This window comes from Neomonachus schauinslandi, chromosome 4 (assembly GCF_002201575.2).
Source record: "Neomonachus schauinslandi chromosome 4, ASM220157v2, whole genome shotgun sequence".
Taxonomy (NCBI): domain Eukaryota; kingdom Metazoa; phylum Chordata; class Mammalia; order Carnivora; family Phocidae; genus Neomonachus; species Neomonachus schauinslandi.
In genome coordinates this window covers 154,762,806-154,788,586 of record NC_058406.1, presented here as the reverse complement: position 1 = coordinate 154,788,586, position 25,781 = coordinate 154,762,806, and the positions used below count along the sequence as shown (strand labels likewise).

General features: G+C 34.9%; 1 protein-coding gene and 1 pseudogene across 37 annotated transcripts in view; one reads left to right on the top strand and one right to left on the bottom strand.

The window, feature by feature from the left end:
* Positions 1-25,781, bottom strand: part of RIMS2 (regulating synaptic membrane exocytosis 2) — a 595,628-nt gene that overhangs the window by 204,073 nt on the left and 365,774 nt on the right. For 24 of the 37 annotated variants that reach the window (XM_021688297.1, XM_044914274.1, XM_021688308.2 and 21 more), the window contains 2 exons: positions 19,487-19,643; positions 17,646-17,762 (listed from right to left, as the gene is read on the bottom strand). In XM_021688297.1, coding sequence (XP_021543972.1) covers positions 17,646-17,762; positions 19,487-19,643 — 274 coding nt within the window. Of the gene's footprint in view, positions 1-9,020; positions 9,087-17,645; positions 17,763-19,486; positions 19,644-25,781 lie in introns of all 37 variants that reach the window. The other 13 variants (XM_044914275.1, XM_021688309.2, XM_021688306.2 and 10 more) reach the window with 1 other exon arrangement.
* On the top strand, positions 378-649 carry LOC123324589 (annotated as a pseudogene).

Sequence of the window (25,781 nt, the reverse complement as noted above, 5' to 3'; positions counted from 1 at the left end):
TGGGTGTTATGCACAAACAATGAATCATGGAACACTACATCAAAAACTAATGATGTAATGTATGGTGATTAACATAACAATAAAAAAATTAAAAAAAAAAACTAGAAACACCAAAAAGCAAGAAAAATAGGGCCCACTGTCAAGAGACAAACTCAGAGATGACAGAGATGTTGGAATGAATAGACAGGGAATTTCAAATAAGATAATTGATATATTAAAGTCTACATTAGAGAAGATGGACAACATGCATGGAAAGATGGATGGATTACTTTCAGCAGATAGATGGAAACCATCAAAAAGGGTCAAGTGGGAGACATGCGGTAGAAAAGGGACACAATGTGCTCTGGGGTCCCGGGCTGGAGTGGATCATGGGGGTGATGGAGGAGACTCTGGAGCAGCCCTTGGAGGACACAGTGAAGAATCTGCCCATCGTTTGAATCCTGGGCACAGGTTCATAAGGACTTAATCTGGGCTGCTGTGGGATCCTGTCAGATGAGCATGCTGGGTGCTATCTGTTCTAGCCCAGCGAGCAGCCAGGCTAGCCTCTGACCCCACTGATACTCCTGCGAGACGCCTAGAATCAGATAACGGGAACATTATTCTCCAGAAACGTGGTGTCACAGTGGCCGTGCAAAACAAGGCTTCTTGATGTCTTATATCAAATTCTCCAGCAGCCAGTCATCTAGGGACTTAATCCTACCTATGTTAATTATCTTACAAAGCTACTGAAGTTCCAGAAGTTAGGCCATTCGTTTCAAGTGCATTAGGTGCTTTTCTATTCATTTTAGATTAAGCTTTTTTACACTCTATGGACTGCCTTATCACAAATATTAGTAAGGAAGGGTCACATTTTCAAGCAGCAGGTCCAGGTCATTTTGTATACAGAATTTTGTTATGTTCAATAAATCAAGTTGGAGGGGGAAAGAAGTCAAATGGAAATGCTAGAAATACAGAAAGTAAAATATGGCAAAATATTAGTTAGAAAATTGTCCTGGACTCAGTTTATAGGGGTCTTAAATGCCTAGTTAAGAAGTTTAGATAGGGTTTAATTTTCTTTTTTTAATTTTATTATGTTATGTTAATCACCATACATTACAAAATTAGTTTTTGATGTAGTGTTCCATGATTCATTGTTTGCATATAACACCCAGTGCTCCATTCAGTATGTGCCCTCTTTAATACCCATCACCAGGCTCACCCATCCCCCCATCCCCCTCCCCTCTAGAACCCTCAGTTTGTTTCTCAGAGTCCGTAGTCTCTCATGGTTCGTCTTCGATAGGGTTTAATTTTCAATGAGAGTGACTAAAGCTTCTGAACAAAGGTAATCTTTAAATAATGAATTAAGAAGCTAAATTCAGCAGTAGCGTATGGAATGAATTAGAGTAGGAATAGGCTAACTTATACTAAGAGGGGTGAAAATAGAGACGAAAGTATAGATGACAAACATTATAAATCACAATGTACAAAATATGCAACATGCAGTATACACAATATACACAATATACAGAATTATATAAGCAGAATTTTAGGGTTAGAAGGAATCACAGAAGTCATATAATCCAATCTTTGTCATTTTAGAAATAAGCAAACTAAGGCTCACAGAAACTTGGGACACATCACACAAGCAGATGTTTTCTTAGCTGGAACTAGAATCGAGCTTTCTCAATTCTAAAGCCTGTTAACTTCACTGAACTATAAATTCTCTGATAGCAGGGACTTTTTTTTTTTCTCTCAAACATGTTTGACATCACCATAGGAATTAAATGTAGAAATAAGCAAACTAAAGAAAAAACCTGAAATTCCCAGCCTCCAAAATGAAATGATGATCTATTAACAGAAATGAAAGGATTCTAGGGAGGAATGACAGTAACTTCAGGTTTGAACTTAAATTTGTGTGGGGTGGAAAAATATTCTGTACTGATGTCAATCAGATAGAGAAATCTGGCCTTCAAAGGACACAGCTGTACTGGAGATATGTTTTGAGAAGTCACTGCATAGTGTTAATATTTCAGGATAGGTTGATTGGTTCCTTATTTCAATACTATTTACTGCATTCATATTATGGGCCAGGAACTATACCAGCTATTGGAAGTTTAGGTCAAAACCACAGAAATGATAGGATATGGCTCAATACACAGTCAAAAAGTTGAGGACATGAGAAATAGAAAAGAAGAGAAGGAGACAGAGAACAGTCAAAAGGTAGAATGAGAATCAGGATAGTAATGCATTAGAGAAACTAAAAAAAAACCAGTGATTAATAATGGCAGGTGAAAAGAGGCAACACAGATAAATATGTATAAAAGCCTTGGCAAATAATAACCATGGGGAAAATAATTTAAAATAAAGTGCTGGAGGCAGAGGTCAAACTGTAGAGGGCTGAAGCTTAGGAGCTGATGAAGGAGTGTTGGAAGCATACGTAAAAATACATACTCAAGAAACATGACTTATTTATAAGACAGAACGGAATCATTCTCAAAGCAGCTTGAAGGTGTGGCAGAATAAAAAGAAGGTGTTATTTAGACTTCATCCATAATTCAAGAAGAAACAAAATCATGAAAATAAGAGAGATTGAAATGCAAGAGAAACAAGAAATAATTAGCGAAGAAAAATTCCAAAGGCATTAAGAGAGGTTACAGTCAGAAACACAAATAGAAGATGAGTTGTGATGGAAAAGAAAATACTTGTAAGAGAGAAGATTGGTAACAATGCAAAGAAGTTAAGACAAAAAGGAAGGTAGCTCAGGAAGTATGAGTTACTTGGATTTGATCACGTTTACTAAGGGCTCTCAGTACTACTTGCCAGATAAGGCATCTATTTATAAGCAAACAGGAAACTCCTCCCTCCTGTGACTCTGCTAACTTTGTCAGAATCCTTTCTCTAATCTTAATTAGATTAGTCTTAATCATGGCCCCAAATACCCTGAGATAAGACCAGTCACTGCCTCTCTTCAAACTCCATGGCATCCCTCAGCATTACTCTAGACACAGCTCAGACCCTTCCCAGAACCTTGTTCCGTTCTAGCACCAAAACAAGTCCCAGTTCTCGCACTAAAACAACTTATGATAAATTTAGGATATTTGACATAAATCACTTCTACTCAAGCATCTTATCCCTGTCATTCTTAGTTTTCAATTAAAGGGCAAGCTCAGTTGCCCCTGATGTCATCTCTCTAAATTCTTCATCTCCTGTACTTTCTTCTATATTATTTTAATCTCCCCTAATTCTCTTAGCTGTATTTTCAAAAATCCTTATCCATCGTTAACAAACTTCCTTGTATCATCAAAATCCCGTTGCCTTCCTTCCTTACCCATCCTAGACTCCTATGATTGATCACCTGACCCACTCCCATATCAACACTCAGATTCCCCCTTTTTTTAAAAAAAGATTTTATTTATTTATTTGTCAGAGAGAGGGAGAGAGCACAAGCAGGGGGAACGGCAGGCAGAGAGAGAAGCAGGCTCCCCGCTGAGCAGGGAGCCTGACACAGGACTCAACCCCAGGACCCTGGGATCATGACCTGAGCAGAAGGCAGATGCTTAACTGACTAAGCCACCCAGGCGTCCCCTCAGATTCCCTTCTAACCCAATCTTTCAAACATTCATCAGAACCCCAAAATTGGTTCAATGCCATAATTGGATTTCTCTACATCTAGGCAACTGGGTATAGTTTAAGCAAAAGTTATATTCATTCAGGTTGGCACAATGCAAATTCATGGCTTCCAACTTCTGCTGCGCTGCTATCACCAATAATCTTTTTACCTTTATTTCATCAGTTCCCATCACTTTTTAACCAATGACCATTTTAAACTTCATTTCCAATCAAACACCATGTTCAACCTTGGGCCTCCCCGCTCAAGAATTTGTCTCAAAAACAATCACCATGATCTTGATGTACAGCAACAACAAATTGAGGCTATCAAACACAATTACCTTCAATTTAACAACTTCTTTTCTAAAAACTTATTTAGTTTCAACTCTCTCATCTATTTTCTTCCTGTCTCAAAAGGAAACAAGAGCTTCTTTCTGTTTACATACTCCGTCTGTGTGTTTGGACCAATCTCCTGCCCTAAGACCTTTCTAACAGTCATCCTCTCTTTTCTGTATTTTCAATCTAACTTTTCCTAGAGGATCTGTTCCTCCAGCCTACAAACTCATGATGCATTTTGTATTCTAAAGAAAGAAATTACTTTGATATCACATACCCCTATCCAGTATTTCTCCTCCACACTCATAGTGCATCTATTTTTTTAGCTCCCAGGTATGCCTCAGGCCACTGCAATCTGCTTTTTTCAATCACCCCCTTCTGAAATCATTGAAGAAGTCACCAATGAATCCTCACTTGCCAAATCTAATGGGCATTTTTCAGTTATTATTTTTCCTGTTGACATCATTTCTTCCTGCCTTAAACTCTATTTTGTTAGCTCTATTCTTCTCACTCTTCCTTCTCTAGGTCTCTTCCTTTATCTACCACTTAAATGTTAATGTTTCCCAGAGTGGAGAAATAATGAGGCCTTCATTTCATGGGTTGTTTCTCTGATTGATTTCACTTTCATTTTTGTAGCTACTTACTGTTATTAGTGAATTTACTCTCAAATTACTCTACATGCTCAAACTACTTTAAGTTTTAAAATTATTGATTTTACTCCCTGCTGCAGGTTTCCCCTTAACTCTCTCACTAATCCCAGAACTGAACTTGTCTCTCGCCTAAACTAATTTCTCTCTGAACATTCCTCCCCCCATTCACCTTTGTTAAGGTACCACATGCATCCAGTTACCCAAACTATAAGACTCATTATGTTTCTTGACTCTGCTCCCCATCAACATCCAAATGCTATTATTTACCATGTATTACTGATTTCAATTGATTAAATCTCCTGTCTTCTTTCTATCTCTCCATCCATTACCTTACTTAGTTCAGGCCCTCAAAGAGTTCTCTGCTGCCCAAGAACAAGGCAGCAAATATCTTTATGCATGCTTTTCTTTCACACACCCTTTTCTCTCAAATCAACCATCCACATAGTCTCTAGAGTAATTATTCTAGAATGAATAAATATATTATAACCGTCTCCTAATTAAAACTCTTTGAAGTACCTCTATCACTTACAGTCTTAGATCTAAATTCCTTAACAGAACATACAAGGTTATCCATAATTGGGACCATCTCTATCATCCCAGATTCATTTCTTGCTATTCCCTGCCTTGTGGATAATGCTCCAATAGCACTAAAACATGGTATTTATTACTTCAGTGAGTTTGCTCATACATTTCTTTAGAATTCCACTGACATCCTACCTTACATCTATATAAATCTAAATAATTCCAATTCCTCTTTTAAGATATAGCCTAGTTGTCTTCTCCATGACCTCTTTACATGAAAGTCCACCACCATGCTGCCAAACAATGACTTAAGTAGAGATAAATACTAGGGGGAAAAAAGTAAGGTATGGGGATAAATTTTTTAAATATAAAAGATATTATTTATTAAAATAAAGGCTATATCTTAATAAAGAGATATTAATAAAAGGTAACATGATACCTATTCTAAATATGTTTGTTTAAATGTTGACTGTGTTTAAAAATACACAATGACTCAGATAGATTTGTACTGGTTAGCATAACCTGGTCAGAAGAAAAAGAGTTTCGATTCTTAATATTAGTTAATATTTGTCTCCTGAAATAATATAAAAAGTTTAGCAGCCATTATTTAAGCCGCTATTCATCTGTTCCAAAGAGATAGCTCTCAAAATTTTTCATTTTACAAGGCTGGGGTAGAGAGACTGGTGATTCTGATTCTTCACAGACTGGGGATGCCACGTTTAATTTACTACATTCGTTCCATTCAGAAAAATGCAGATTTCATATAGTGTAGTGTAGCTACACTATAGTTCACTTGGAGCTCTTAACACATATTTACCCCCAGAAAGGGAATTTCCAGACCATGACAGTAAATGTCACCTTGAAATCTGGGCTGGCAAATTGGACACTTAGAGAGTTGGTCCCACTTTCTTTTCTTTCTTATTCTTTCTTCTTTTTCCTCCCTCTCTCCTCTTTTCCCTCCCTCTTTCCATCCTTTCTTTCTTTCACAACTCTCAATAAAGAGGTCACTTTTCATTTAAGCATTCAGTTGAGTTGGGGAGAATTTGGAAAATTTAGTTCAGAACAATTCCGCAGAAGAAAGAGATTGGTCCAGATGTGAACTCTGTCAAATAGGTAAAGGAAGAACAATGTAGCAAGGGAATTGAGGATATTTCTAAGAATGGAATCAACCTCTGGATATGTAAGTAAGTAAAGTGGAGACTAATAGGGAAAAGAAAAGGGGTTAAGAGTGTGGAGTTCTCTATTGAGATACAAGAGCTAGTGCGGTAAAAGTAACTCAGTGAGAAAATAAGAAAGAACCATGTGTAGTTCTGGTCCAAGAGTGAAGTATTTGAATTAAGACTTTAGAGGTGTAATAATTTCAAATGATTATAAGATTCAGATATGGCCATGGCAGTAACTGACTAAATTAGAATTGGGAATAAAGTTCACTACGTCCAATTTGAGACAGCCAAGGAAGTGAGTGGCTGCTGCACAGATCATTCAGGTGAACGCTAACATCACGCTGGTTGATGGCAGGAATTATTAAAAGTTAGACTAAAGCCAGGTGCTAAAATCTTCAGTGAATAAAATGGAATAACCAAGAGGTCACCAGATGATCTCAACATGGAAGGGCTGTGCTCAGTTACATTACATACAAAGGTACAGGGGTTAAATTAAAGACAAGAAGCCTAGAGAATTATGGTAACAAACATAGGAGAATGGATACCTGATTATATCCTCAATAATCCTAGAATCTCATAGTGGATTGAGGTGAGGGTCAGAAAGACTGAGTAACTCAAAAAAGTTAGCAGAGTGAAAACAAATGACCAAAGTCACTTTAAAAAAAGCAAAGAAAGGGGATGTTAAACTGAAAATCAGTATAGTGTTTACTACTTCTATGAAAGAGGCATATGGATTCAATAGGCAAAGATTCTACAGATAGATGCAATAAGTAAAACCATAAATTCTGGTTTTCAGTTTGGGTAGCAGATTCATGGATTTCATTTTATCATTATGCTTTGAAAGGTGCACATATTCTTTTTGTGTATTAAACTGATAATGATGAAAGATAGTATTTTTAAAAGCAACTAAAGAATTTCATTCTTACAAAATCCTCCCAAATTTGTCTAGGAGTAGGTGTACATTAGTCTCACATACTGGAATCGTCTAAGTGATGGCAAATCTTCAGTAAGAAGATTTTTTGCTACACTCTTCTCTGCCTGCAGGGCCTCGAAATGTCACAGGATGGCTCAAATCCCTACTTGATTACTTGTTTTCTAAAGCTGATTTTCTTAACTGTGTTTTACCTTAATATAAACATTAATGATACTGTGTTTCCTGACCACAAAATAAATCATGGCATAAAAGGCAATTCAGAAATATATCATGCAAAATAGGCCAGGTAGGCTAGGTTCAGAATTTGAATAAGTACATGAAATTGATAACCAACCTAGAGCTGATCAAGAACTGATTCTACACATGTTGGCTCATTGAAAAAATAAATAATATGAAGCAATTTACTTATTGATAACTAAGATAAGTAGAATATAAAAAAAACTAATGTGGTGCAAGATTTTAACTTGAATTTAAATGAAGATACCAGTGTAATTAGAATAAGCCTATAATCAGTAATGTCTCATTCATGTCACCCACTTTAAGAAAGGTCTTGTTCAATTACAGGGACAGTTATAGAACTACTTCCTTACATTTTTGTAAGGTAATTGTATAATCACTGCAAACCCAAATAGAATGTAATATACAGCAAAAGTAAAAATAAAAAGACATAACAAAAAGGAATTATTTAGTATTAAAGCAAAATAACAGAAAAGAGACTGAGAAAATACAAAAGACAATAAAATACAGCAATAATCACTATCATATAATAAACTGGAAGGCGCTACATTTCAATTATATTTACTGAAAGACATCACAAAACTTCCATCGTTAGGAATCTATTGTTGATATTATCTCTTATGTTTCCTTCTACATTTATCTACATGAATTCAATCCTTAGGAATTTATTCATTAGTTTCAATTTTTTTTCTAAACCCTTTTATGAATAACTCTTAATGAATTAAATTAATAGTACAAAAGTGGTCACACACAACCCAGATCACTTTGAAACAACTGAGTAGAGCACATAATTCTTAATCTGTACTAGCTGAACCCACCACCACATTATCAGTGCTACTCTCTTCTCTGCCTTCAGGGCCTCGAAATGTCACAGGCTCAAATCCCTAAGGCTACATAAAGCCTGGAGAAACTGTAAGCTTTTAGAGACCTTCTTTCCCTTCTCTTTCTAGTTTATCCTTCTTTCGGTTAAATGCCAAATAATTGATATTTCCCTTCAATATAAGGAGAATGGTGGTAAAGTAGAAATGAAACAAGGATTTTCCCACAGACCCAATATTCTCCATGGATCCAGGATTATCTATGACCAGCTGAGTAGATCACAGCCACCTCTGACAAGGTAAACTATAAACTGATCAGTTCAACCTAAGCATTTCTAGGACTGGTTCCTCAACTGTGGGGGATGGGAGGTGGGGGAGCAGATGATTAAGATATGTAAAAACCAGTGCTGTCTAAATATATAATTATGAAGGTGGTCAGTCAAATGCAATTAATTTTTTAAAATACTGTTATTCTATCCTTCTAGGTAATCAAGGGTTAACTGTAAAGCCTGGTGACCTGACTTTTTAGAGTCATCAAGGAGATGATACTAGCTCATTAAAGGGAAGCTTTGTTTTTGACATCTTACTACAATTAAAGTATTTACATATGCTTTATTTTCTATTATCTTATATAGTAAGGATAATATTTCTATATTTCATGAATAATCATATATGTATATATATAAAAAGCAGAAATAGAAGTGAATTATACCATATCATTAGACAGGCACATGCAATTCTACGAACAGACTCAATTGTAAGAAAAATATACCTGCCATCCCTGTGATGATGTTCAGTGTTCTGACTGTATCTGGAGCGAGGTAGAGTAAGAAAATGACTGCAAGCATGGCAGAAACAAGAATATAAATGAGACTCAGGAAAGAAATGAAAAGGCATAGCTTACTTTTAAAAAGTGAAATTCAAAAAAGATAAGCAGATAGTAAGCAAAGCAAATGAAAACTGTTACTAGAAAGCTTGCTCTTTCCTCCCAATGTCCATTGTAATATGGCCGTGCTAAAGGTTAAAATATTCTAAGTATTCCAAAATAAACACAACAAAAACATAGCAAATCAAGATTTAAACAAATTATATTTCAAAATAAAATCTTATCAATTATCACTCAAACATCTCTAGCACCATCTATAAAATGTTATACAATCTATAGTTGCTTTCCCTTTTTGAGGAGGAAAGATGGAAAGAGAAAACTAATAAAATAACAAGGAAGTTTAAGAAGAAAATAATTAAAGAGGTAATTCCTAATACACAGGAGATTTTATAAGGTAATTATTTCTTCTTCAATCATGAATAAGTAAAAGTAACTAAAAGGACTTAAAAATTCCATTTAGTAAGGAATAAGCTGACTTGAATTATTATTTGGTTATTACTTTCATTTATTAGGTTCATTGGATGCTATCCATTTTTCCATTCACTATGTTTAGCGTATGTTTATTACCTACTGTGGGCTGTGCTACACTTCACGCCTCATGACTATCCTAAACCATCGAAGCAGCACACTGACGTTCTCACGCATCTCTAGGGGCTCCTCTTCTTTCCCCAGCGCTGATTTAAACTTTTCCGTTTTTGTAAAACCTCTCATGCCAACACACCTAATTTTGGCAGATGATCATTATGTTTCAGTTTTTTTAAAAAGGAAACCAACTTTGAATCCTCTCTGTCATATTTCTACCACTAAATGCAGAGTACCTATAGAGTATCTTCACTTGTCATTTTCTTTTGCACCAAAGGAAGAAACTCCTCTACTTGTAATCCTGATTTCCCACATTCGCTCTTCCTTCCTTCCTTCATTGTCTCATGCCTTCCATTCCTGAACTGCACTTAATCCTAAAAATAAACCCTTCACTAACCTCGCCTTCCTCTCAAGCCTTTGCATGTCTCTGCCATTCATTATACAACATCTTAGCCATATCTACAATTTTTGCCACCACTTCCTCACTTCTCATCCAAGCTTTAAGTTCACTGTATGTTAACGGGACTTTCAGTCTCCACCCTTCTCTGGAAGCTAGCCTATGAATGCTACCTGTGAAATCCTGACAAATCCTTTAACTTCTTGATCTTCCTCATATTACCCTTATCTATGGTGTTACACAGTGATTTTCAGCCTATGTTTCTTGACACTCTCTCTTCTCTTGGTTTTTGAAACACGATTCTCTCAGGCTATTAAAAAATAGTATTTATGTAACACTTAATGAGGTGACAAGTACTCCATTAAAGGTTTGTCTACTTTATCTCATTTATTTCTCGTAACAACTCTTTGAGGTAGGTTCTAGCATTGCCACAAACAGAAAAACTGAGGCTGTGAGTGCCATATAGGAAGTAGCTGGGCTGGGTTTCAAACTCAGGGCTTCCTTAATCCAAAATTCAGGCTCTTAACATTTACACATACGGCCTGGTTTCCCACCTATCTAACTGCTTCTTTACCCATTTCATTTACTGGATTCTCCTTCTCTTTATTCCACAGAGGCAGTGGTTTCCCAAGATGGGTTCTTCAAATTTCTTTATATTCCAACACATTCTTTCTGGATTATATCATTTCCTTTATAGGGTGAACTCTCACTTTGTTTAGCTTTCATTTTTCTTTGGGTTTCACAGCACATTTCCAGCTGCTTCCTGGGCTCCCCACACAGCTGCTTAACTGTCGTGTAGACACTTCAGAAAAACGCATGTTAATTTTAAGGTTCGAGCAAGACATTCGCCTCTTTGGACGCCTGGTGCTGCATTTGTGAAATGAGGGGGCTGGAGCAGTAGTTTTCAAACTTTCTTTCTGATCAGAAGACCAATGTTTTTTTGGAGCAGATTTTTATGTAAAACCCATCATTAGGAAGCCAATAAAATCCGAATGACTCTGGCTAAAGAGGGAGTGAGAAGACTAGTCCCTATCCATTTGGCGTGGTCCTTACCTACAACCGCAGTCCCTCAGTTACCTCCATGATCTCTAAAAGACCCTCTAGTTTCAAATATAATTCTTTAACCCTCCTTTGAAACTTAATATAATACTTCACCTGTTCCTCTTTGTGTAATCCCAGTTTTAACTAAAGATTTAAACATTTACTTAACAAGCCAAGTTTTAAAAAATCTCATAATTTAACTCCTCCATTTTCCTTATTTTCCACATTTGATTTATAAACCTTGCTAGTTCTAATGCTTAAATAACTCAGATTTATCTCTTCTATTCCTTTTCTCCTGCTACTACCTTCAATCAGGCTTACCATGTCTACTAAAATAATCTATTGCTCCCTTCCTTCAACCCCAACCCTTTCCTGATCCAATCCATTCTCCACTCTGTCTACAAGCAAGATAATTATAAATTATGCTTTTGATCATGTAGGTACTTTGCTTAAAATCCTTCTCTGGTTTCACGTATCAAAAACAAGTCATATTCCTTAAAATAGCATACAAATTAAGTTCTAAACTACTTCAATCTTCAGTATAGCCTATCACTTCCCACCCCTCATACTATAACTTTTTATGTAGGTATGCCAGACCACCTAAGATTCTCTAAATATATCCCATACTTTCCTGACTCTGAGACTGTTCATGCTTATCACTCTGCCAAGAATGCCATTATCCTCCCTCTGTCTCCACTTTATTGCCTTTGAAAATTCTACTCAATCTTTAAAGTCCAACTTCCCTTTAAAGCTTTTTTCCAATACTCAAGCAAGTAATTTTCTCTCCAATCTATTCCAATAATATTATGCTTGGCCTGACAGGCTTCTATGTTTTATAATTAGTTGGTATATTATATATTAGTTGGTATATATGAGTTGGTATAATTAGTTGGATCATCTGTTTATTTAGGCCAGGATAATGTCTATTTTAAATCTTTGTGCACAATTGGGTGACACACTCAATAAATATATTTTGGATTGAACTAAAAAGTAAAAACAGAATTATACTATTTTCATGGTGAGCCTACCCTCCAAAGAGAGCAATGGTTCACATAATCACAGAAACTTCTAGAAATGTAAACAGAACATTACAAACCTATGTGGTATAAAAAGAAAGTAAAACAGTATTCAAAAAAGATATTCCTGGCATTACAAAGAGTAGAAGTAATACCCAACAGTTGTGATGTTAGGATTTATTGCATTAAGAACAAATAGATCTTCTCTGAAAATTACTTGAGGAATGAAAATATATAAACTTCAAAACTTATTAAAATTTTCAAATTCATAGAACATATATATCATCATCAATTTCTAATATTCTCCTTGAGGAGCCTTATAGTTAATTTTGTCTCTATAAAGCCAAAGAAAACATTAAGCAAGGATCACCTTTATCAAACATCAGTTTGTTTTATTTCCCTTTTTGTGACAGTTAATTTAACTGGCCCAAGGGGTGCTCACATTTAATGTTATTTCTGGGGAGCGTCTGTGAGGGTGCTTCAGGATGATATTAGCATTTGAATCAGTGGACTCAGTAGACTGCCCTCCTCAATCTGGGTGAGCATCATAGAATCTGGTGAGAGGCTCAACAGAACAAAATAGGAAAAAGGATGAATTCCTCCCTTTTTCCTGCCTCAACTTTAGAGCTGGACATCTCTTACCTCTCTGTTCCTCAGACTGGGATTTATAACATTGGCCACCCTGGTTCTCAAGCCTTCAGACTTGGACCGAATTATACTATCATTTCATGGGTCTCCAGCTTGCATAGAGCAGATGGTAGGCCTTTTGACTTCTATAATTATGTGAGCCAAATCCTTATTATCTATCTATCCTACCGGCTCTGTTTCGTTGGAGAACCCGAAATGCATAGTTTTCTATAGTCATGTTGTACCTCTTAACCCAATCTGGTCATGATACCCCTTGAGATTCTGTTGACGACTATAAAAATGCATCACTGAATATTACATAAATTTAAATCCACATTGTTTTGGAAGTAAAATCCACCTAAGATCCAGAGATGCATTCAAGGTCCTTTCCCACATCCACTTGATACAACTTAAAAACATTTCATTTACTCTTCTCAGTTAAATCATTCTTACATTTCTTCCAAAATTAATGGAATTATAAAACCTAAGTAAACAATACTGTCGCCAATATACATAATGAGTTAAAAAATTATGTTAAAAATTGCAATTTATCCAATCTCTTTGAAAATTTTTTAAAATTGAGCAGAGCAGTAATTCATTGTAAAAAAAAATAGAAAACTAAAAGAATTACTAAATTTTAAAAAGTGAAAAAAAGAAGTTATAGATTCAAAAATCATAATGACAAATTTCACTATTCAAATAATTGAACTGGATTACTGATCTAATTTCTAGACACTCTGATTCTTATTAAGGAATGTAATCTTTAAAGACAGAACAAAACTGTATTTATAATGAATTATCCTTCCATTATATCAGATGAATCTGAATGTCTCCTTTTAGAAACCACCAGACAAAAAGGACTGCAAAAAGAAGAAATAAAATATCTCATCCTTAAATAACCTATAGTTTTTGAAAGCAAAGTTTCCAACAATCTCAACTTAATGCAAAACTTTCTGTTCTGTCTTCAATATTGTTAATGTTTTGCTACTTTATAGTTCCTAAAACATTCTCAGTATGATTTAACTATGTTAAAATATATTCCTGAAATGTAATAAAATGTATGCTTTTAATTTACTTTCTCTGTATTTTCAAACTTTCAGAGATGTGTTCCCCTCATTGTTGATAACTAAAAGGACCAAGAAGACTATAAATAGTTATGGGTAATTTTGACACTTCCTTACAGCTGGTTGGCTGATAAAGAGTAAGAAATGGCATAAGTGTGTGAGGTATCCTAGAGATCCATATAATATGACATTTTTCTTTTTAGAATATAAATGTATTAATTGAATGCACACACAAAAAAAGCCTATGAAGTGATGTATCTTAGGCCAGTGTTAATTGTATTTTTTTTATTATTATGCTAAAGGTATACTGCATAGAATTAAAGGTACCCAATATATTTTGGCCTCCAGGATAGACATAAAAATGAGTACTGCATGATATCTCTGACATGTTACAGAAATATTATCTAGTACTCTATATTTACTCTAACAGTAAATTAACTCATGTAAACAAATAAGCTCTTGAAATGGTTTCTAATACTAAAGCCACATAGGTTGCCCCAGGAAAATTATGTTCCTAGTCATAGTTACCATGATTTACCAGAGAAACAATGATCTAAAAAGTATGGGGGATGGAGAGGAAGATGAACGATGTCTGTTATAATTCTTCATTTTAGCTAACAGCCCTGCATCCAAGTTTCTGAGTTACTTACAAAGAACCTATTTTCTTTTCAAAACAGAATAGGATTTTGACTAATGATAACAGAGTGAGATGTGCAGAGATATAAAGATCCAGTCAAATTTTGATATATAATTCTTTTTAACATTACCTGCAAGAAAAAGGGAATCCGAATACTATTATCTCCTTCTTATACCACTTAGGTTTAGCCAGGCACTATAAATTAATGCCAAAGAGCATCATTTCTCACCCAATGTAGCCAATATAAAAGCTATTATCTTCATGCACAACTTTCCAATATGTCCCAAGTCCTTCATCCTTCATACTGAGTCTTTCTGATGTATATGTATGTTTTGCCTCTGTACTTATGCTTTTGTTCTTGCCTAAATAAACATGTCCATTTTTCAAGGTCCAACTCATGTTCTACACTCTCTACAAAGCTTTTTAAAAAAAATACCTGTATTAACTGATTTCTTTTTTTTTCTGCTTAGTTAATAAGCACATTAAGATGTCAATTATTTGTAAGCCACAAGATCTTTTAAAATGTTAAGAGTAAGGCACATTTTCTGAGCACGTACTATGCAACTGGAGGTGCTGTGTCATTTAATCTACCCCACAACCTTACAAAGTTGGTACTAATGTTCTAATTTTATAGATAAGGAAATCAAGTGTCAAAGACATTAATTTTCCCAAAGAAACACAGCTAGCAAGTAATAAAAAGCCTACATTAAAATGCAATGCCATTTGGTTCCAAATCCTACAAAAAAAGAGTATATTCAATAAAATACTCTTCTGGTCCAGTGCACCATTTATTACTGATGAGAATAGTTAATGTACCACTCAAAATGCCTACATTTTACTTACTATCTCAAAGGAAATTCTCTTTTAGGCTTTTTAATCAACAGTATTATTGATTGACTATATAAAACACTATCATGAAAATTCACTGTAAGAGTTCTAGAGAATTATTACCTTCTAAAGAGTGCATAAAAATTACGATGTCTTCACATGCATTCTATTATTGAAAATCTTTTAGAATATTTAGAATATAAAGCATAAAACAGAAATTAAGAACCCATTGTTTAATAATTTGATAGACTACCTAACATGGATACTATTGTACTTCTTGATTTTTGATCCCTCATGTTAATAAGTAATGTTTACACAGATAACTTAAATATAATATTAGGAATAGTTTTATAGTCTTATTTAAAAGAAATTCTATTTTAGTTATTTAAAAAAAATGTAAAACAGCTCACAATTAGGGGTAACTATGATTTGATAATCTACAGCACTCTAAAAAAGGGATGAAACCCCAGTAATTATGATTTGGTAATCTACAGCACTCCAAAAAAGTGATGAAGCCCCAGGGGTCAAATTCCTCCAAAACTTCTGAATTACTTGAACATTTTTGTCAAACTAAATGATTCATAAAGTTATAAACAAGAAAAAAATATGACATAGCAGTTATGACCATAATAGCTATATACCAAGGATTTAACAGCAAGTCTTTTATCATTAATGCTATGGCTATTTGTCTTAAAATACTCATAAATTATTATGTGTTTGCATGATAGTGACTATTTTTGTTTGTGAATATAATTGTAGAGGTTAATTTTATTCTATTCCTCTCTGCAAGATTTAGACCATATTGTCTTCAGAGAAAATATCAAGTCCATTTCTCATCTAAAGAAAAATTTTATGCAAACTTGAAGGATTTAAAGTCATTTCAGACTTTTTTCTTTCATCAATTGCCTTAAGGAACTTTCAAAGAACAAGGAGTTTATGAATCGCTATATAAATAAAATTTCCAGAGATGATCAAACTTATTAGAATTCTATAATGTTTAATGAAAGTACTCATTCACCCACCCTAATATGACTTCTTCCAACTCCTGATCGTGCCCATACAGTTATTTTTCTTTCACTAGTATCATACTTGATGTGATACAATTTCTTTAGGTACCACACCTATAATTACCACTAAAGACACAGATCACTATGAAAAAGTTAAGCAAATAAAAAAAAATACCACATTAACTTTTATTTAACCACTAATAAAGATACTAATTTAATAACTTCTATTTCTTCTTAGATCTCAGATACAAAAGCTAATACTTGTTTGACACTATTGAAGATTAGGATAGATGTTCCCTACCTTTTCTTTTGGAAAAGTTTACTTAACACAATGAAATTATAAGCCTGAATTGAGTATAACCTTAGATTTAGATGAAAACAATTAAGTTTATAAATATTGACAATGATGAACATTGGGAACTTCTCAAGTCAGTTGATTTAAGATGTTCTTATTAAAATTGGTTTAGGTCTCATACAAAGAGACTTCTGCATTCCCTTGTTACTTTATCATAATATTCTTTATCATATCAAAATACTTTATCATAATAGCTTTCTTTGCTAATCCTTATCTCAAACCTATTTGACAGTGTGGGGGAAATACCATAGCATTTTTCATTTTATATAGAACTAAACCATGAATTCAAGGGTTAATTAATTTAACTTAAAAACAAATTAGTAGTAATTAGTGTGATTAATGCATTGAAACATATGTTATTTCCAAGTATGTCACATTTAATGGAGCAAACTTGGAGAATTCCTCCAAATACAGAAACCAATAAGCATAATTCTTTAAGATGCTTAAAAGGTTTACTGAAAGCCATGAGGAAAAACCTCTTCATGAATCAGTTTTTGTGTCTGTTTCCTAAACAAACCAGACTTGTGTCAATACTTTTATATATAAAGTCACACTGGTTTCCCTGATGAATATAAAAGACCTTAAATCTATTGTCTCATGAAGTATATTTATATGTAATGATTGGTTATGATAAATGAAAATAATAAAATGTCTATTTTCGTTATAATTATCCTTATAACCTCATGTGCAAACTCACTAGCTTAACTGTTTGATTTAACAAAGGACCAAAACTGCAAAAGCAAGATGATTTTTTTTAAACCAAAGAAAAGGTTGTTCTTGTTTGTTTTATTTTTTTACACGGGGGTCATAAGAACGAATGTAGGCATTGTAAAGGAAATGGTGTTAGAAGCTAAGATTAACAAATATCCAAGTTCTGGATGAAAATATTTTATGGTAATACCTTCGTCCTGAAGGCAGCGATTATAATAAGGTCTAATAGTATTTAATCCTATTTACCTGTCTCTATCTGGAGAGTAACGGTCATCCATGACACGATGTCTATCCATTCGGCTAATTGTATTATAATGTCCAGCAGTAGAGCGTGTCCCTCGAAGCCCCTGTTCCACATTCCGACTGCAATAGCAAAATCCATTAAATATTTTAATAAACCATAAACATGCACTACACTAAAAAGGAGGTTTATTAATAAAGAATGTAGAAAAAGATAAAAATCAGTGTAATGCCAAGTCCCAAGTTTTTTGTTTTAACTAATTGCATCTCGGGCTAATGGGATACATTTCAACTGGAGGCTGACAGTGAAGTTGGGGATTGCTGCTATAACAGAGATAAACATAAACATGGTATCAATGGGGGTAGAGATAAGGATTATCAAAATTATTAATGGATGACACCCAGGTTTCCAAAAGTGATTTTTATACGCAATACAGGAGGAGGAATAAATTTGTGTGGAGAAAATGAGTTTAGCATGTTGCTTATAGATAATATTGGTGTATCTTGTTTTAGGAAAATGATTATGATCTGTTTTTTAAAATCTAAATTGAAGTCTTTATAAATGGTCAATGACGATTTATTTTAAGCTACCATTCTTGGCCTGGACTGACAACTTACACACTTCTTTTTCATGATAGAATAAGCCTCTACATAGCTTTTGCTATTGCTTTCTGTTAGGCACAGCTGAATCTATTCTAAAACTTTGCCTATTTTTTTTAGGTGTGTTCCAATATTCTTTCCCTGGTAAAAGTCGAGCATCCTTTTTTTTAAAATTTTTTTATTTAAATTCAATTAGCCAAGCTATAGTACATCATTGGTTTTTGATATAATGTTCAATGTCCTTTTTTAAAAAATAAGAAATGGCTTAATTTATTAAAGTTAAAATCCAAAATCTAGTTCTTTCTTAAATTTAAATTTCAGATTAAAAATATTATTCTATTGATAGGTCTACCATATTTGAACAATTATTTTTCAGAAGACTTTTAATAATTTTAGTCCCATTTACAAACTTAGTTAATCAATCATTTTAAATTTTTATAAACTTAATATATTTTTTAATTACTTTAATTGTCTAAATTAAGTAAACACTTTCTAGTACTTACATCTTTATACACTAAATAAATTAAATTCATAAATATAACAAATCTTAAGTTCTCTTAGAAAGCCCAGTACCATGTATAAAATTAAAATCATAAGGAAAAAGTCTAAATCTAAAAATAAATCAATTATTCATTCAAAATAGGCATTATAAAACTATCATTCTAAGAGTTCAAATTTTCTTAAACTTTGCAAGTATATAAAATGTGAATTCTATAAATATTTCTTGTTAGTAAATATATTATTTCCATGGCTCTTACTCCTGTAAGCTTTCTGTACTTAACTGGGTTGATGAGAGTTTTCTACGAGGCATAAGACTTAGAGCTGTAGATTTTCGGAGTCACTCTTCCCTCTGCCTGTGCTTTTTTTTTTATTCTTTGCATGATTTCTCCTAACTTTAAAACCCCATCAGATGTTTATTTTCTCCTATTTCTTAAATTATCAATACCTATACCATTCAAGAGTATAGTTCGTTGGCTCTAACTAGATATGCTCAGTTCAGCATATCTGAAAGCTGGGTCTTCTTTATGATTTTGAACTCTCACATAAAAGAAACATACATCAACCAAAGTTACAAAGTAGTCCATATTTCATATTACTCTCAATATTTAGGTTGTTGAAGAACATATCTGTTTTTTCTTAAGTAACTTTCTCCCACAAGAATTTATTACCTTTAGAAATTATTGAATTCTTTGTGATAAATAGGCTTTTAATAGCATCCTACAAATAAAATGTGTATGGTATCCTACCTTTGTGGAGGAGGGACACTGGGTGACCATGATCTAGTCCTTCCTATAACATCTACTCGGTGAGGAGATCCTGATGGTGAACAATGGTTTGATGACATTACTTGTTCTGGCACTGATAATGTTGAGCTTTGAAGATCTCGACCATTGTGTCGATAATCTAAAGGTGCAAAGATGAAGAGTACAGTTATCTACTCACTAAGTCCTTTGGCATTTCGTACTTCAGTGAAAAAACTAAATGTTAGTGAAATTGAAAGCCTCTGAATATATTAAATGTAAAGCATAATGAACAAAACATAATACCATCATAAAATAATATTTTGTGAACACTTAAATTAAAAATGAATGACAAATATTTAGATAGCTACTATGTCCAAGGCACTGTGCTAGTTAGGCTAAAACTTTTTTTTTTTTAAGATTTTTATTTATTTATTTGACAGAGAGAGAGACAGCGAGAGAGGGAACACAAGCAGGGGGAGTGGGAGAGGGAGAAGCAGGCTTCCCGCGGAGCAGGGAGCCCAATGCGGGGCTCGATCCCAGGACTCCGGGACCATGACCTGAGCCGAAGGCAAACGCTTAATGACTGAGCCACCCAGGCGCCCCTAGGCTAAAACTTTTATATACAGTTAGTTATCTTTACTAAAAGAGGCAAGTTTACTCTAAAAACATTTTCATCTCTTCAATAAACTAGAAGAGCTTTAATTACTTTGCAACAATTATAAATATTCAGAATTATGAACTTCACAAAAATTCCTAGAAGTCTATGGTTATTTCTTTTTTTTTTTAAAGATTTTATTTATTTGACAGAGAGAGAGCACAGCAGGGGGAGCAGCAGGAAGAGGGAGAAGCAGCCTCCCCATTGAGCAGGGAGCTCCATGTGGGACTCGATCCCAGGACCCTGAGATCATGACCTGAGCCGAAGGCAGATGCTTAACCAATTGAGCCACCCAGGCACCCCTGTGGTTATTTCTTTAAGAGATAAACAATATTAGAAAGTATTCGGAATACCATCTGAAGTACCTATGTAAACTGTTTTTCTTATAGTGATTGACAGGGCTGAGATACAAGAGATGCCTGAGAATAAAAACACGACAGTTTGGAGGAAGGAAACAGCTCAATGATTTGACATACTTAGAAAAAGTGTATTAGAAGTGATAGAACTCAAACGAATCTTAGGAAGCAATAGATATTTGACTGATGGAGAGAAAAGTAGAAGGAATTCAAAGTTCCTAGAAAAACCGCAGTTCAATGGGGGGCAGCGGTAGGGAACTAAACAGTAAGTTTGACCCAAGTTGTGTATATCTAAAACATCATGAGGCTTGTAATGGAAAAAACCTGAACATTTCTGGGCAGGAACTGGTATTTGCCCCACCACCATTATCTTCAGCATGTTCATCATGGCTGCTATTGACTTTTACTATGTGCCAGGACCTCTGCTAGTACTGTACAAAGTGTTCTGCTACAACATTTGTCTCAGAAATAACTCAGAAGTATTGGTTCATATGTGATTTTTCCCAACATGTTCACATTTTGCAGTATTATCTGAAGTTAGGTTCCCAAGGAATGCAGCAGGAGAAAGATTTGAGTGCACACAAATGACTGAAGGAGTGGTCTCAAGAGAAAGGAATTAGAACTGGGCACGAGAAGAAACTAAGTAAGAATGTGATGTCAGCTTGATTCCACTGGCCTGTGAATTGTACCAGAACTGCTCTGACTTTGAAGCAAGGGTCCAATGTTAGCCAGTCATGACTGAAGACTGCCAGTGGGAAGGGGGTGAGATTGTTTTCTGTTTGTCTAAGGCCAATTCTCTGGAACATGGGGCAGCTGTGAGTTGTTAGCAGCCAACATTCACTGGCGATGTGTAAACCAGCTGAACTAAAGAGGCTGTGGGAGCGTCAACAGTGTCCACTCTATCTACCAATAAAAGCAGCTGAAAGCAAAGAACATTAACACAGCTGGATGCAGAAAGCTAGAGAAATACAGAACTAAATATGATGCTCATTCATCCCATGTTCTTCCTTTTGGCTCACTTTGGCCAAAAAAAAACCTCCATCTTAGAAGTATTTCTTGCATGGGTTCTTCCTGGTTGTGTGAATATTTCCCTTGACACCATAACTGTGTAGACTTATCCTCCTTTCCATCTAGACATATTCCTTCCATCTAGATACCTTCATTTTATTTTTAAATCCCACATTTACTACTTTTATTGCTTAAAAGTTAACATGACTTTTAAAAATTGTGCTTGTACTTTTATTTTTAGTGTTTTGATTACAAAGCTACATGAGTTTTGAATGGTCTGATCCAACTGGTATTCCCAGATGCCCTGTTGTTTTTAGTCCATGATTTTGCAGAGCACAAGGTTTTTTCAGGAATCTATAAACGATGTGAAAGAACCAACTCTGCAAAGAAGATAATGTTATCCCCATTTTGGAGCACCTGGGTAGCTCAGTCGGTTAAGCATCTGCCTTCAGCTCAGATCATGATCCCAGGGTCCTGGGATAGAGTCATGCATCAGGCTCCCTGCTCAGCGGGGAGGCTGCTTCTCCCTCTGCCTGCCGTTCCCCCAGCTTGTGCTCTTTCTCTCTCTCTGACAAATAAATAACTAAAATCTTTAAAAAAAAATATTAGCCCCATTTTATATTTAAGGAAACTGAAATTTACATTAAGAAATTTACTAAGAAATTTTTTTTTAAAGATTTTATTTATTTATTTGAGAGAGAGAATGAGAGAGAGCACATGAGAGGGGGGAGGGTCAGAGGGAGAAGCAGACTCCCTGCCGAGCAGGGAGCCCGATGCGGGACTCGATCCCGGGACTCCAGGATCATGACCTGAGCCGAAGGCAGTCGCTTAACCAACTGAGCCACCCAGGCGCCCCTACTAAGAAATTTTAATTGTCAAATACAAGATCTGGGATTTAAAGCAAATTCTATCTCACTCTCAATGCTCTCACTGTGCTCTAAGACTACATTCATCTTTCATGATCAAAGTAATAATTTAGGAAGATGAAGCTGACAGCAGTATACAATTCAACCTAAAGGTTAGAGAGATTGCAGCAAGATTAATTGCTCTTATAAAACATAGAACAGATTGTCCAACAGAACTCTCTAAAATGATAAAATGTTCTCTATCAGCACTGTCCAATATGGTAGCCACTAGACACACATGACTATTGAGCACTTGAAATCTTGCTAGTGTTAATGAGAAACTGAATTTTTAATGTATTTATTTTAAATCAATTTAAATATAAATAGCCACATATAGCTAGTGGTACAACTTTGGAGTATGACAACTGGTAGTAGCAACAGACTACACAGAAAAAAATCAATACAATCATTCATTCAACAAGTATTTATGACTGTATGAGCATGTTATTCTATGAGCTACAGTGAGCAAAACAAACAAAAAGCTTCGCCCTTATGGAGTTATCTTCTTTAAACAGGATCTCTTCAGTTGCCATGCTGAGAACAGACTGAAAGGAGAAAGGCAGTAAGTCAGGCAAGAGATGAACCAGGACGACAGCAATGGAGACATGGAAAATAATCAGATTCTGGAGATATTTTGAAGGTAGAGGCACTGGGACGATTTTGTCTAAGATTTGATGTTGGACATAGGAGGAAGAGTAGGAGAAGAACAAATGTAAAATTTTAATTCAAGTAAAAGAATGGAGTTACCATCAATAACTTGTTTTGGTGGGAAAAATCAGGAGTTCAGTTTTAGACATGTTAAGCTGAAGATAACTGCTACATTTCCAAGCACAGATGTCAAGTGGGCAGTAGAAAATAAAAATTTAGAATACAAATAAGTGGTTTTGACTGGACATGTGGGAAGTTTAGCATACAGATGCTATATGAAGGTATGGGACTTTAAAGAGATGCAATCACTAGAGTAGTGAATGTAGACAGCAAAAAAGTCCAACAATGGAGTCTGGGGACCTTCTAGTATGAACCAACAATTTGTGATCAGATACAAAAGCAAAAAAAGGGAAGAAATAAATGACTCTTAACATTTGATTAGCCCACCAGGAAGTTAAAAGTATACTACAAAGGGGTGCCTGGGTGGCTCAGTTGGTTAAGCATCTGCCTTCGGCTCAGGTCATGATCCCAGGATACTGGGATTGAGCCCCACATCGGGCTCCCTGCTGAGTGGGAAGCCTGCTTCTCCCTCTCCTTCTGCCCCTCCCCCTGCTTGTGCTCTCTCTCTCTCTCTCTCTCTCTCTGTGTGTGTGTGTGTGTGTGTCAAGTGTCAAATGTCAGATCTTTGGGGGAAAAAAAAAAGTATACTACAAAGAGAGAAGTTTAGAAGGTTTACCAGTTTGGAGACGAGGAGGTAACAGTATTTTCAGTCTCATAGGCAAACAGTTACACATGTGGAAAAGAATCTTGGGAAAGGCATTAGAACTGTCAATAGTTTTGAGAGGCATTTATAAAAGGAGCATCATTGAAATCCAAGGTAAGGGAATATATATAGAGAAAAGAGATATGACTATGGAGTTTAAAGGAGACTATTGAGAAAAGGAGGAAGAGTTACTACAAGAAGAAAATTCAAATAATGCAGTCTCATGAAAACTAAAAAGAAAGAGTTTTAAGAAAATATTCATTATTAATAATATGAAGAGCTACTCCGAAGTGATAAAAAATGAGTATTGAATTTAGGTAATTAACTTAGGATATCAGAATATTATATGTGACATTTAAGAGTTAATTATTAAAATGTCACTCTACCTTCCCAATGGAAAATAAATTATTTACATGTATTTGTATATTGTTTCAGGTCAGAGTAGAAAATAACACTAACATTCTAAGTGGCTATAATCTCATATTATATATATATATTCCTTTTATTAGCATTGTGGGGTGAGTCAACTGGTTCAAAGAATAGTTGGTCTAGAGGGGAGGAGGGAGGGGGGATAGGTTAGCCTGGTGATGGGTATTAAAGAGGGCACGTATTGAATGGAGCACTGGGTGTTATAAGCAAACAATGAATCATGGAACACTACATCAAAAACTAATGATGCAATGTATGGTGATTAACACAATAAAATAAAATTAAAAAAAAAAAGAATAGTTGGTGTACAACACCATTCTTTCCCTACTCAGTATACCCCTGGGGCACAAAATCCATGCCAGCAGTCGCTTCCCTGAGAACCCTAAATTTCAATATCAATCAAAGTTTCTATTTCCTTTGAAGAATAACATCAGCAATGCAAATATAAAAAAGTACCTCTGACTTGAATTATCAGAATAAATGAAGTAAGTAAGCACATGGGAAATACTCCCTCTGGCATAGTTAATTTTCAAGACATCTGCCTTGTAAACTTGGAAAAATGAAATAAAGCAGCTGAAACTGCTCATTATTGAGAGAAGGCTGATAGTTCAGGTTAAAAGGGTTTTGAACGGTTGTAACAGATACTTTGAATTTGACAGATATGTAATGTGCAATTGGAAACGAATCTCGGCATATGGGGAAGAAAGTACTAACAGATTTGCTGGTGTCTAGACTTAGGTTAGTTGTTTAAAATGCTAGTTAACATGGGGGGTAAGAAGGTACTGTGTATATGAATATATGCAATTCACATTCGAAATGCCTTAGGAACAATTTCACAGAGAATATAGGATTATTTGGTTCAGCTGACAGTCAAATTACTTGACAAACTATTGATTGAAGCATTTAGTCTCTATTGAAACTACTGTTAATGATGGAGCTTAAAACAAAAAGGACATTAAAAAAAAGAAAACATAGAAAAGTATTTTTTAGGGGTGCCTGGGTGGCTCAGTCGTTAAGCGTCTGCCTTCGTCTCAGGTCACGATCCCAGAGTCCTGAGATCGAGCCCCGCATTGGGCTCCCTGCTCAGCGGGAGGCCTGCTTCTCCCTCTCCCACTCCCCCTGCTTGTGTTCCCTCTCTCGCTGTGTCTCTCTCTGTCAAATAAATAAATAAAATCTTTAAAAAAAAAAAAAAAGAAAAGTATTTTTTAATAGAATTAACGTTTAAGTCTTAGTTATCATGATAGTTATGTAAATGTAATTTATTAAAGTTATGAGCCTATGAAAAGATAACATTTCAAAAACCACAATACCATAATCCTGATTTTCAGGTTGATAAAAAGAATATGAAAAAAAAGAATATGGTGATGCTTCAGCTTTCTAATAGTAACAGATTTCGAGGATTTGAAATCATCTTCATATTTTTTAAATCATCAGATAAATTTCCAACCATAAATCAGGCAAAATTTAAACTACAATACCATAATTTGAAAATAAAGCTGTGCCTGATATATAATCATGACAACAATGAAAAAAA